The sequence below is a fragment of the Pochonia chlamydosporia genome, chromosome 7, assembly GCF_001653235.2.
Source record: "Pochonia chlamydosporia 170 chromosome 7, whole genome shotgun sequence".
Taxonomy (NCBI): domain Eukaryota; kingdom Fungi; phylum Ascomycota; class Sordariomycetes; order Hypocreales; family Clavicipitaceae; genus Pochonia; species Pochonia chlamydosporia.
The window spans coordinates 419,279-432,205 of NC_035796.1; the positions used below are offsets into that span (position 1 = coordinate 419,279).

General features: G+C 49.5%; 6 protein-coding genes across 6 annotated transcripts; 2 read left to right on the forward strand and 4 right to left on the reverse strand.

The window, feature by feature from the left end:
- Positions 1-28: 28 nt before the first annotated feature.
- On the reverse strand, positions 29-1,039 carry VFPPC_07011 (FAD synthetase; the record flags this gene model as incomplete). The annotated part of the gene is made up of 3 exons (XM_018285946.1): positions 29-208; positions 266-704; positions 789-1,039. 3 exons carry the CDS (start codon positions 1,037-1,039, stop codon positions 29-31), a joined length of 870 nt encoding a protein of 289 aa, XP_018140056.1.
- An 880-nt stretch (positions 1,040-1,919) lies between these two features.
- VFPPC_07012 (NADH-quinone oxidoreductase) lies at positions 1,920-2,752 on the reverse strand (the record flags this gene model as incomplete). Its single annotated transcript, XM_018285947.1, has 3 exons — positions 1,920-2,370; positions 2,466-2,664; positions 2,728-2,752. 3 exons carry the CDS (start codon positions 2,750-2,752, stop codon positions 1,920-1,922), a joined length of 675 nt encoding a protein of 224 aa, XP_018140055.1.
- An 873-nt stretch (positions 2,753-3,625) lies between these two features.
- VFPPC_07013 (fungal transcriptional regulatory protein) lies at positions 3,626-5,655 on the forward strand (the record flags this gene model as incomplete). The annotated part of the gene is made up of 4 exons (XM_018285948.1): positions 3,626-3,747; positions 3,830-4,966; positions 5,020-5,315; positions 5,366-5,655. 4 exons carry the CDS (start codon positions 3,626-3,628, stop codon positions 5,653-5,655), a joined length of 1,845 nt encoding a protein of 614 aa, XP_018140054.1.
- Positions 5,656-6,191: 536 nt separating this feature from the next.
- On the forward strand, positions 6,192-6,941 carry VFPPC_07014 (alpha/beta hydrolase family domain-containing protein; the record flags this gene model as incomplete). The annotated part of the gene is made up of 1 exon (XM_018285949.1): positions 6,192-6,941. One exon carries the CDS (start codon positions 6,192-6,194, stop codon positions 6,939-6,941), a length of 750 nt encoding a protein of 249 aa, XP_018140053.1.
- A 111-nt stretch (positions 6,942-7,052) lies between these two features.
- VFPPC_07015 (carboxypeptidase Y precursor) lies at positions 7,053-8,583 on the reverse strand (the record flags this gene model as incomplete). Its single annotated transcript, XM_018285950.1, has 2 exons — positions 7,053-8,200; positions 8,265-8,583. The coding sequence occupies 2 exons, from the start codon at positions 8,581-8,583 to the stop codon at positions 7,053-7,055; spliced, it is 1,467 nt and encodes a 488-aa protein (XP_018140052.1).
- A 1,932-nt stretch (positions 8,584-10,515) lies between these two features.
- VFPPC_07016 (carbohydrate esterase family 1) lies at positions 10,516-11,491 on the reverse strand (the record flags this gene model as incomplete). Its single annotated transcript, XM_018285951.1, has 2 exons — positions 10,516-11,094; positions 11,153-11,491. 2 exons carry the CDS (start codon positions 11,489-11,491, stop codon positions 10,516-10,518), a joined length of 918 nt encoding a protein of 305 aa, XP_018140051.1.
- Positions 11,492-12,927: the final 1,436 nt, after the last annotated feature.

Genomic DNA, 12,927 nt, shown 5'->3' on the forward strand with positions numbered 1-12,927 from the left:
ATGTCATTATATGTTGGCGGTATATAATCTACTTGTCGCGACCGAGGCGCTCTTCGTCGTCGCGGACAAGTTCGTATGCTGGGCGGAATTTTGTGCCCTCGGCATCAATGGCAAGCGCTGGGTTCGGTCGGGTGTTTTTGACGCCGCCGAGAGACGAATATCCCTGTTGGTAGAGACTGCAAAAGGGAATGTCGAGACGTAAGATGAACTGTGAATTGTGAGCGTCTGTGTCGGTGAGTCATTGTAGGGGCAGTCAATCACTCACAGCCCAGATATCGGCGTAATGCCAGTCCAAAATGGGATTCACTCTCATGAATTGCGGCCAACCTTTGTCTGTGGGACTGAATCCCGTCAGAAACTCGCAGTACGGGTCGGTTCGTCGTGTGCCCATGAAAATCGCCTTGATGGCTGGCTTGTCTGCTTGGTAAGCCTCCAGGGCTTGGCGCATTGGCAGCGCATAGCGCGTTAAGTCGAGGTGGTATTCCTTTGTTGTGCTTGAAACAAAGTCCTCGACCTCGGGGAACGGATCGGGCGGCGCAATGTAGAGCGCTTGGATGGTGGGCGGTGGGTTCTTGGAAACAAGGCCGTCGGTGCCATTTGTTTGGATTGATGGGTCGTACAGGGCGGGAAGACAGGCTAGGATAATAACAAGAAGGACGAGGCAGTCTTTGCCGCCATTGTAGGAGAGAGACAGTTCATCTGGCCTGGTGACGTGGTGGTTAGCTTTCTCGGTAACATTTGCCCGTCATTCGTATCTCGCTTGGGAGTCGGGAAATGCGCCGACTCACCCGTACCGACGCAGGGCTTCTTCGACAATCTCGATGGAAGCCCTCGTCTGTGCTTGTGTGCTCTTCAGGGCGGCATCGTCGTCGGCGGGCTGCTGGTCGAGAAACGCAATCACCTTCCGCCGTAAGGTGTAACAAATCTCGGGAAGAGCGCGGGGCACTGCCGAGGTTGCGGCGGGAGCGACGAGGTGGCCGTTTTGCGTCATGTGCTGCACAGATGGGGAGTCTTGGAGAGATTGGCCGTCGATTACCATGACATGAGACGTGGAGTGAGCGTGTGTTGTATTTGGCGGAGGGTGTAGAAGTTGGTGAAGGAGAAGATGGGAATCGTGATGCGAAAGTGCAGGCATATGCGAGTTAGTCGGCAGAGTTGACCCGTCGGCGACTGCGGAGCCGCGGGGAGAAAGGAAAGTCATCGAAGAGCGCAGGAGGGGCGGAAACGGACATGGAACTCGGCCATCGACTGGACCGTTTGATGTCTGGTTCAAAGGACCAGGCACAGGGCAACATTTTAGTGGGTCCAAGCATTTGATGTAATTCAGAGGCACGGCCGCTTCTTGCATTCGGCATCAAAGTCTCTCGTCTGCTCATAATAGTTACATATGTACCCGCCTCGCCTATTAATCTAGACATGAAGGAAAATGGATTAATATGACCAGATACAACTAACTAGCTTGCAACAACTACTATGTCTATAGTAATTGCATTGTAAAACTGCACGAGCCTTGGCCCTCAACAATGAAACGGCTATTTCACTTCCGTTTGTGATACTTTTCCCCCACAGAGGTTGGTGTACAAGTACCGACCAATCCACCAAATCTCAAGCATCGACCAGTTGACATTTTCTCGTTTCAGATTCCCTTGAAACAGCACAAAAAATCGCGGGCCTAACACTGGCACATGTTGAGAGCATGGCTCCAGTCTATCTTGCGAGGCGAGCACCGTACAAATCGTCTTATCCTTGCAGTCACCAATCATGAAGTTGCTCGTAGAAAATGCAGGCTCCGCTAACATCTTATTTATGACTGGAAGCAAACTTCCGGCATTACCAAAATATCCGAGCTCTAAAGTACCAGTTGACAGGACCGACTCCTAACGCAACACCGTACAGCCCGCGGAATGCCCGAGTTCCAATTATCTCCGATACCACATCCTCGTAATCTTGGTACGGCGCATCTTTGCCTGCAGCTGGAAAATAGCATACATTAACGCTTCTGAGGTCGGTGGACATCCCGGTACATACACATCGACAGGAATAATCCGGTCCACTCCACGAAGAACAGAGTAACTGTAGTGATAGTATCCTCCTCCGTTGGCACAGCTACCCATGCTGATAACCCATTTCGGATCAGGCATTTGGTCGTAGCACTGTCGCACCGCCGGAGCCATCTTGTTTGTGACTGTTCCCGCAACAATCATGACGTCGGCTTGGCGGGGAGAGGCGCGGAAAATGATGCCCAGTCTATCTTGATCGTAGCGCGGCATGGAAACATGCATCATTTCGACACCGCAGCAGGCAAGGCCAAACGTAAGGGGCCAGAGCGAGCCTTGACGGGCCCAATTGACGAGGGAGTCGAATGTTGTTCTGTGCTGGATGTTAGTGGTACTCGGCGCTTGGTGTAAGCTGGTCGATGTACAACCCACCATGGGATTGTACCCGGAAAGTTGGGACGAGCTCACAAGACAAACTCTACGGCGTTTGAAGGTTCACCCTTTTCTACTAGAGATGATGGTCTTATTTCGCGCTGAAGGTTTAGGTTTGGGGCAGCTCGATTGGGTCGAGGTTGGTTGTGTAGTCCTCGTGTGGGAATTGTGTGGGCAATGGGTCGTATTAGGCCAATTCGCACTGAGAATTGCCCAAAACTGACGCAATTGAGTCCTGGTTTGGCTGTTAGTTAAATTCTGAGACGAGATTATATAAAGGCTACAAGATCTATTATACCTAGTGGCCTGGTAGGGACAGCCATCATGTCAATTGCAAGCTCTATTGTACCGATTATAGTTCGAACACCTGATCAATCGCTAATCGAGTATTGGATCTGAAGCCCTCTAGTTTCGATTTGGATGTGAACGGCTTCTTATTCTGTTAGCGGAGGCTTCGGGAATACTGGAAGATGACTTACACGGGATGGAGCTGATCTGGCAATCACAATCACAACAGATCGCCCCAATGCGATTACACTCTGACCAACACAAAATATTCTCTAGAATCCAGTAAAAGACTCACTCCGGCAAATAACGAATATTTGAGGGACATGGCGCACTCACAATATATCCTCAGGTTTCAAGCTGACCTCTCACCTGGTCATTCTCCGTCCATTTTAGGCTTAGCGTGACTGCGAGCCTCGTCTGTTAGGTGAAAACCCACCTCCTCCGTACCAAACTGTCACCAAACGTCACCCAAAGTCCATCGGCGAAAACCCACCTGCCATCGACATGCAACCAAGCCAAGCCATGCCCTGGATGCCGAACCGCTTGCACACTCATTATGTCACATAATTTCTCTCAAGGTCAAATGCCTGGTGTGTCCGGACCACCGCCTGGTACGGAGCTGCCGAATGGTCAGGAGACCGGGGCTCCAGTCCCAAGAGCACATGTTTGCGAGACTTGTGGCAAACGATATCAGAGAAATACCCATCTTCGACGGCATGAAGCGACTCGTGAGTACTTGATACATTCATTTATCTGCTTTGCATTTCTCTTCCTTTGCCCTTTGTCATTGTGTTGGAATATATTTAGAACCTTTCATCTTCCAATTCCTACATCATTTCAACATCCTTCAATGCCGGTCGTCTCTTCATATCCATGACTTGACGAACCTCCTCCAACACCACCTACCCATGCTCAGCCAATTACCTCTCTCAGCCGCCATTGCACTACTAGCACACCAGCTAAACCATAAAACAGACGTTGACACCCCTCGATTCAAGTGTCAATACTGCAACAAGGCATTTGCAAGAGGGTAGGTGCTACTTATTCTCCCCAATGCAACACCTTAGACGAATACCACCACTATCTATTGCATGTACTGACAGTAGCTAAAGTGACGTATGTCGAAAGCACACCTTGAGCTGTGCAAGAAAAGATGAACTACGAAGTCTACCTGAATTCCGCCGCGGCCAAAAGCCTCGCGCATGTGAGGCCTGCTACCAAAGCAAAGTCTTGTGCGACAAGGCAACGCCATGCTCGCGCTGTGTTTCTCGCGGGTTAACTTGTCGGTTTCGAGATGTGTTTGAGTCCAGCACTTCTGAGCAGGACGCAGCCTATTTCAAGTCTGAGCCTGGTAGTACAAGTCAGGCAAGGCTTGCAGTCGCCAATTCTACGTTTTTGAGGGGCGTTGCTAATCCTGATACGGAGTCGATGTTGGAATACTTTGCTCTCGATAACGCTATCAATGAGAAAGTACCAGATCTCGATTACCCGCCCAAGTTTCCCGACTTTTCTCTGCCCATGATGAATATGGACGTTGGCAACTTTGCTCCTTGGAGCATGGTGTCGTTTCTGGATGACGAGTTTAGCGATTTCAGCACCTCTGATGAAACCTCAACTTCGTCCGAGTTGAGCAACGCAGTACCGGCATTTACTCCACCAGGCCTTGAAAGACTACGGCATATATCGGATGAGATCATTCTCGAGTTGGGTAAAAGCCACAACTTCTTAAATGCATACGACCCGACATATACCGAGATGTTCTACGAGGATTTGGCGCGCTCCATATTTTCTTCAGATAACCTTGCCCGCTTCATATCAATATTCTTTCGACTCAGCCACATTCACTTCCCCATCATACACATTCCAACATTTGGCGAAGAAGACACTCCGGCAGCCTTGGTCTTCGCGGTTGCCCTGGGGGGTACACTACGCTCTGCCCCCCGAGATGACACATTATCTTCGCGATGTTTCCTTACCGTTGCAGAAGACTACGTCTTCCGTCATATGCAAGGACTCTTGGTCACGGAAGAATTTTCGAGACCAAGCAAGAAGATGCTGTATGCGCTACAGGCTGCAATAATCGTGCACAACGTCCAATTCATGAGGAACGATGTGCAGACAAGGCGCAGAAACTTGTCAGTGAGACTCCCTGCGTTGGTGTCAGCAGTGCGACAGCTCGGATTGAATCAATACAAACACTCTGGAACACTTGTCTGGGAGAAGTTCCTGTACGAAGAGCTGTGCATAAGGTGTGTTACTCCATAGTTTTCGAATGAAAGAGCCATTGCTAACATGCGGAAAGAGTTGGCTTCTGGACGTCAATATCTGATTGGCATCAATGCGGTATGTTTCACGCCCCGCCCCAAATGTCCATCAAAGAAATCGACTGCGATATGCCATGTCCATTAGAACTGTGGGACGCCACGACCTCTGAACAGTTTGAAGAGAAGGTGAAGGAATTGAAGTACCAGCCACCACCAATGTGCTTCTCCTCGATTAGCAAATTCATCGAGCTATTAATGAAGGATAAATGGGATGAAGCACAACCTATTCCAGTAGCGAGCCTGAGGCTATCACACCTCCGGGCCGCGACAATGGGTAAGACTAGCCACCATCCTGTGCACCAAACACGTGTTAACCATTCGCAGCGTTGAGTTCCATAGCCATATCGACTCACGTAAACTGCACATTGTCTGCAACTGCGCCGGCGCTACTCCGCGCCATAGACCGGTGGCACGACCTGTGGGACGCAGTCACGGCGAAGATTGACCCGACGACCATGCAGCGCAGCGGGATGGCTAGGCATAGTAATGATATCAGTGCGCTGGTGCGGAAATTGGTCGAGGTGGCTATCTCTGACAACGAGCAGCCTCCGTTTTTGAAGAGCGTGTGTCATGAGAGTTTGAGGGAGTTGTACGATTTCATATTAAACCATTAGAGAACTGATACCCACTGTACGATATATTTAGACGCCTATTTTGGCGATGCAATCTCAACTATTTTGCTGGAGTCTGGATCGGCGGTTAGCTGGCCGGCGTAGTGTTTGGGGCTGACGGGCTGATCTTTGGCGTGTAGATCGCAGATGTCAGCGCGTCGGTGGCCTCAAGGTAACTGCGTATTGGCTTGTCTGACGATTGAAGAACTCGTAGAAGACTTGCTTGTATAGCTATCAAACTAAGAGACTTAAAGAGGAGAACACTAAGGAGCATAGCCCACACATGTGAACCGAATTGCCGGTTTAGTGCTGACTGCCGCAAGCTATCCTCAACTACGTCTCACAAGTAAGCAGTAAAGCAGGTTTACTGAGAAACAGGCATAAGAGATTTCGTAAAGACTGAATCAGTTACTGCCTCGAAACATAAAAGATCCAGAGTAGACTCTTGTTTTATAAACCATTGCCTGGCCCGGAGTTGCGCAACCTCAATCTCCACTGTGCTTCACAACTCGGCCATCGTCCCGAATGCCGCATATACAATGTTCTCTTCCAAAGCGGTCCTGATCATCACTGGGTCATGGCATCTCCCGCAACACTACCAAAAGGTCACATCCCTCCTCCAAGAAAAGGGCATTCGAACCATATGCCCAGCCCTTCCAACCAACAACAATGCCTACCCGCCAAACAAAGCCCTCCACGATGACGTCAAGTTCATAAAAGACATAATCGCCAATGAAGCAGCGGCGGGTACACACATGACTGTTGTAGGGCACTCATGGGGCGGAATACTAGCGTCGGCTATCTGTGGTGAATTCGCTGTCAAGCCCTCTGATACAAAGGGCGGAGTCACAAACATCTTCTACATGGCGGCGTTTATACCGTCTGAATATGAGTCTCTGGCAGGTTTATTCGGCGGAAAACTTCCGCCGAGCTTGACTCCACTTGTTGACGGGACGCTGGCGTTTGATGACCCGAAGGAACGGTTTTATAATGACCTCTCGCCGGAGGAGGCTGATAAGGCGGCGGAGTTGTTGGTGTATAGTCCTACGAATATTCACTATACGCCGATTAGTTGTGACACGGTGGCGTGGAGATTGGTCCCCGTGAGTTACTTGATTTGCGAGAGGGATACTGCGTTGCCAGCGTTTGTGCAGGAACAGATGGTGCAAAAGGTCAAGGGGGAGGGCTACGACATGCATGAGTACAGGCTTCCTGCTTCGCATAGTCCGTTTTTGAGCATGCCTAGGGAGGTGGTGGAGATTATTGCTGGCCTTGTAGACAAGTATTAGACAGGATAAACTAGGAATTTGCAAGAATATGCTCTGTTGTGCCTATACTGTATGTACTATTGATCCTATATATTCACCCGTTGATCAAGTTCTGTTTGTGTTGACATCCATCTATTTCGACCACTCTCCGCCCATGAATCTGTTCAAGAAATCAAGCGAGCCCTCACCTTCATACTCCGGAACAGTATGACCAGCCTTGTAGATCTGCATCAACGACAAACCCTGCGCAGCTCTAACATTTCCATAATTCTTACCCGATTTGGAACGCAGGTCCTGTCGCTTGGCGGCGTTGAGCGCACTCTTTCCAGGCCAGTCGAGAGCAAGGGTCCAGGCCTCGTTGCCAAGCCAGTTGCAGATATAGTCAATGTCACCAGCGTAAATAAGGACAGGAATCTCCTTGAGAATTCCGGGGATGACTTTCTGAGCAGGGCTCATCCAGTCACCGTTGTTGACAAACTTGCCATAGACGTCAAAGTTGCACTGCTCATACGCGCGGTTGGCCTCCACGCCGAGGGCCTGCTTGGTGTTGGAGGACTTGAGGAACTGAACTGAGTAGGTGGGCTTGCCTGTGCCGTTGGGAGATGTGATGTCGTAGACACTCTTGTCGGTTCCACGCTGGTAGACGCCCAGGACGTTGGTGTTGCAGTATCTGGTGGCTTGGGAGCAGACGCTGGCGTTGCCGCCGTCATAGCATCGCTTAATTTGGCGCTGGCATTCGGGTTCGGCGTTCTTCATGGTCTGGCAATCTCTGGCGGATAGTACGGCTGGGTAGCCGCCCTGGCCGCATGCCGTGGGACGATAGTATAAGTACTGAATGTAGGGATCAGTGAGACCGTTGCCAATAGCCAGACCCTTGAGGTTGATGTTGCGGTCCTTGTGAGAGAGAATCTCACTGCCGATGGATGGAATGTAGTGTCCGGCGTAGGATTCACCAGTGACGAAGAAGTCTTGCTTGGCGTATTGCGGGAATTGGTGGAAAAACAAGGTGAGCATGGCATAGATGTCTTTGGCGGCAGCTGGGGAGCTTCCGACTGTTCCGTTTCCATATGAGTACCCTACATTAACGGGCTGGTCGATGAAAATGACGGAGGCGTTGGAGTTCCATGAGTACGGGTTGTTGACTGGCTTCAGGTCTGGTCTGGGAATGGTAGCAGGACCGAGCTCGTCAAACAGGCCGAAGAAGGAGGAGCATCCTGGACCACCGTTGAGCCAAAGAACAACAGGGTCCGTGGCTGGGTTATTTCTGGACTCGAAGAACCCTTGGTGTAGAGTGTTAGTATACGCCGTGTATCCAAGAGCGTTCGAGTGCTTGGAGCTATTTACAGTAAAACAGGTGCTTGTCCTTTTCGTCATCATCAAGATAGCCACTCAGCTGCTTGACTTTGTCGACGCCAAGCTTGGCAGGATCGGTCTGTCGAACTCTCAACTGGTAGTTGGCTAACTGGCCTTCTAGTCTTTTGTGAGCACCGGGTCTCTCGCTGGCAGCCTGAACATCAGCGCCCTTAACAATGTGGTCCCAGAAACTGTCCGGTCTGCGAGTGATTGCTTCGTCGGACGAGGAATCCCATTTAATTTCCTTGGAAAGGTCGGCAACAGCGGTTGAGGCCGCAGCCAAAAGGAGACCGGGAGTAGAGAACCGCATGGTGATGAACAAGGTAGCAAGGTAAACTTGAGACGCACAAACTGAGAACAAACTCCCCTATTCAACTGATGGAACTCATCTACTTATACAACAGAGATTCTTTCTGTTGTCCTACGCACGTGGTAATAACCGTGCGCATGATCATCCCTCAAGCCATCAACAATGTCACCTCATTTGCAGCTTGCGATTTGTGGTTTACGAAACACAGCCAGGATTGCGATTGATAGCCTACGTCTAGTCAGGAAGGTAAGAAGGAGGAGTGGCATCACATTTCGCATCACTTTAAAAATAAATGGTAAACGTTCGGTGAGCCTAGAGTTTGCTAGCCAGGCCCCGACATATCGCCATTCATCTATCCAGTTGTGAATTTGGTTCCACAGCATGAATACCCAATGGTCCCTCTTACTGTCCATAACGAGTAGGTATGAACTAGGAATATCCTCCTGGGTAGCCCAAAGTAGCAGCTGCATAGTCCAGAAAACCCAATTGTTCCACTTCTCCGCTTTATCAACTAGTTGAATGCTACCATCCACAAGACATGAAACCGGGGCATTGATGGTGGCGCTGATAGGTTATCTGTTGCCGCCTGGGGTTGGACGGGAAGGCTTGTTGCACGCCGTGGTTACAGTTATTATCAAGGTTCTCTTTTCATGCTCAGCTGCCAGGGGGTAGGTAAAATGCCGAAGCCGGGGATGGCGACATAAAGGCTCTCGACATGGATGTTCTTCATGCGTCCAGATTCTTGGCCCTTTCGGTTCAAGGGCATCCATTACGAGAGACTTGACGCACCATGTTCGGCGGCATATCTATATGGTGGCGCTGGTATTTTCTTTTTGTCTTTAGTGATGGAGGTTGAATGAAGCATGTTCCCATCCATTCCGGGCAGCTGGATTCATACAACTTCCGGATCCTCGTAAAGACAGGTGATTCTTCAAAATCCGCACTACACCAAAAGATCGCATCACACTACCATCAACATGTGTCCCTGAATCGATTTACGGGGTTTGGTGTAAACGCCAAGAAGCGACGGGAGCTGAAAACGTCGTTAGTTCCACGCGTATCCGATCGTGATACCTTGGCAACCCAATGTGAGAGACAACAAGCAGATAGAAAGAGGGATAGAATTGTACCTTTCTTGAATCGACGCATGTCTGCGGGAAAGTTGGCGGCATTGGTTAAGTTGCACTGGGACAACGCTACGTTTACTGAGGCCGGGTAAGGCTACAATAGTTCCAGACATCGGACCCGAATCCCAACTTCCTAGTACGGCAATCAAAGCTTTCTTAATCTACGGGCGGGTAATCAGTGCGCTAGCCCTTCGAGCCGGTTTACAAGCAACAGATACTCCGTACTCCTTGTATACGACTAAAATCTGGGGTGATCCCGGCATCCATATGCTGTTTCTCCTGAATTTCCCGCCTTTCAATGACTCGCATCGCTTATCGTAGAATTCTTTATTCTCTTCGGAAGACTTGGCGGCCAAGTACTCCACAAGCGACACAATGTCTCAAAAGCCATTACGCCTTTTGTGATTCGTGTACACTTAGACCTTTATTTTCGAGGATTTTGACAGCCTGGACTCAAAATTTCGGGCCAATAACATGTCTCATTGACTAGAATTGTTTCAATATGATGTTTGGCTGGCAGACAGGCCCTCTCATGACCGGTCCTCGGGACATAAGCGCCGCCAAGAACCAACATCGCATGACAACACAAGGTCTGCATATAGACGTGATATATACTTTTAACCAGACATATAAGTAATACTTCCAATGCTCTGTCTACTACATATTTCCACCGCTGAAATATGGTTCTCCAATGTAATAGTAGTCGTGTTTAACGTCAGCACACATGCCTCATAAGTACATGACCTCTTCATGCATACTATATGCACCTTTATCTCATCTCATGGCAATAGAAGGCCTTCATTGCTCACGGTTTATGATTTCTGCCCAGGAACTTAACAACCCTTGGTGAGATGTCAATCGCCGAGCCAGGGCCTGGCCACCCATGCCCATGGTTCTCTATCCGGATATGTTCCAGCGCTCCAGGAATACCACGACAGTTATACTTGATGTCGCGAACTCCTTTGCCCAAATCGGTCTCCTGTGGTCCGCCACACTGATTTCGTTTAGCCCATCTATTAACCCAGTCCGGAATTGAAGGAAGCGGCCCGCCTTTCCCAATCGGAGTCCCATTGTACGGAATAGTCTTATCAGCCACACCGTGAAATTCGAACATTGGGAGCGGCGATCGAGACGGCGTACAGTTCACATTGCCGTTTACATCGGTATAAAAAGCGCCGGAGATGGGAGCAAAAGCAGCAAATTGACCACCGTGCTCGGGAGAACAGGCAAGGGTATTGACAAACCCGCCGCCATTAGAATGTCCAGTGGCGTAGATGCGGGATTCATCGACGCAGTAGTTGTTCTTGATACGGCTGACGAGGTCGGTGGTGAATATTTTGTCGCTCACGCCGGGTCGTGCGTAGGTTGGACCTTGCCAGGCTCCCTGCAATGGATCAATTAGTCTCATAGTACCTAAAGAATTGGGCTTGCGATGATCATACGTCGATGCCTTTGGGGTAGACAACAATCATGTCAGGGTTGATGGTTTCATCAGAGAAGCGAGTTTGAGTCTCAAATTTGGTAGGATTATTGCCATGTCCGTGGTAGGCAATCATGAGCGGTTTAGCGGTTCGAGGATTATAGTTGGACGGAAGATGGATTCTATAAGTGCGAGTTCCGCCACCTTTGGGACTATCAAAGCTAAACTCTCGCGTTTGGCCTACAAAGTTGTGAGTTTTGCCGCATCCCGGAGAAGCACGGCGCTCAATCGCACCGCCATTGACACCTGTACATATGCCGAGGAAGATTAGGAAGGCGACGAAGTCAAGGAGAAGTATCATGATCCTAGATGTTGATAGCAAAAGTTGGGGTCGCACTCGAGAATTCTCGCTACTAGAGACGAGACCTAGCGCCACGGCATATATATAACCATGCTATTAATGTGATCTACAATCGGGCGCTTAAATGACGAGGCTTTAAAATATCCTGGGTGGTCATGGCGTTTTCGTTGGCGACAACAATGGGGACACATTGCCAGGCTCTTCCGGCTATATTGATGTATAATTGGTGAGATGTAACCATGTCGAATCCTGGCCCTCGGGATTCAACTTAAATTCAGGAATAACACGTTTCATCATCGAGATCCAAGTACGTTGGCTTATTGGTAGGAGTAGTGTCAGCAATAATCTGCTCGCACAGCCATGCTGACGCTGCTGGGATGTCAAATGCGATCCACCGCCACGACATATTATAGTCCCAGTTCGAGGTGGTATAGAACACGATATTAGCTGAAGTACAGTAGCACACAGCATTGTAACCGAGCCAATGTCGTGTTCCATATTCCCTCACTCATGTCAACATCGCATTGCCTCATCTCTAACAGAAATTGATCTTTAAATCCCAATTTTGTTGCAACTTGTTTGTAAGCCTAATTTACCACAAAGCCCTACTCTTGGACTTGCGATCGGCAACACAAAGGCTATGCGGGCTGGGGTCAGCTGCCAATATTTGCAGCATCTCATCTAAGCTCTGACATGATCACCGCATGTTAGTGCATATGCGTAAGAAAATTGGCCCCGACGGGGAAGCACGGCCACAGAAAAGTCTGGGTCGCGGCTTAGCACAATGGTCATAACGTCATTCTCTATAAAGGCAGGGTTTCTGGTCGCCTCTTTCAAGCTTGGGAACTCTGAGTCGACGAATAATTGATATGAGGTGAGTGGATGAACCTTGAAAAGAGGGCTCGTCTTGGTATACTAAAACGAGAGGAACTTGACCAATAAACACCCATTATGAGTTTCCAATGTTAGTGTTGAAGATGAGAATCCTGTTCCTAGCGATTCCAGCGGCAACCATGGCGTCCGGATATGCAATACAATACGCCACTGCGGGTTACAGTTACACAGCGCCATAAGCTGCATCTTGGCAAGCCATGGGGGAAACTCCGTTCAGCTTCACAATGGATGTGGCGCAAAGTCAATTCGAGTTACGCATTGGGTTACACTACACATCTTCGGACTGCGACAACAGACAAACGTGTCAGGTGTTACAAGGCATGTTTATTCTGTGCTCGTCTTGAACTGTTGTGCACACAGCCGCTGAACAGTAGATGGTATAGCACACATCCTAGAACTCAACACTACACCAACCTGCTTTGGCCTATTTCGGATTCAATGAACCGGCATCATGGTGGCAACTGGATCGGACAGTTGTCCCCAAGCAAAGATGTTGGGGTTGAACAACACTCCGTCGACTTGACTTCGAGGTGAGGTGCGCG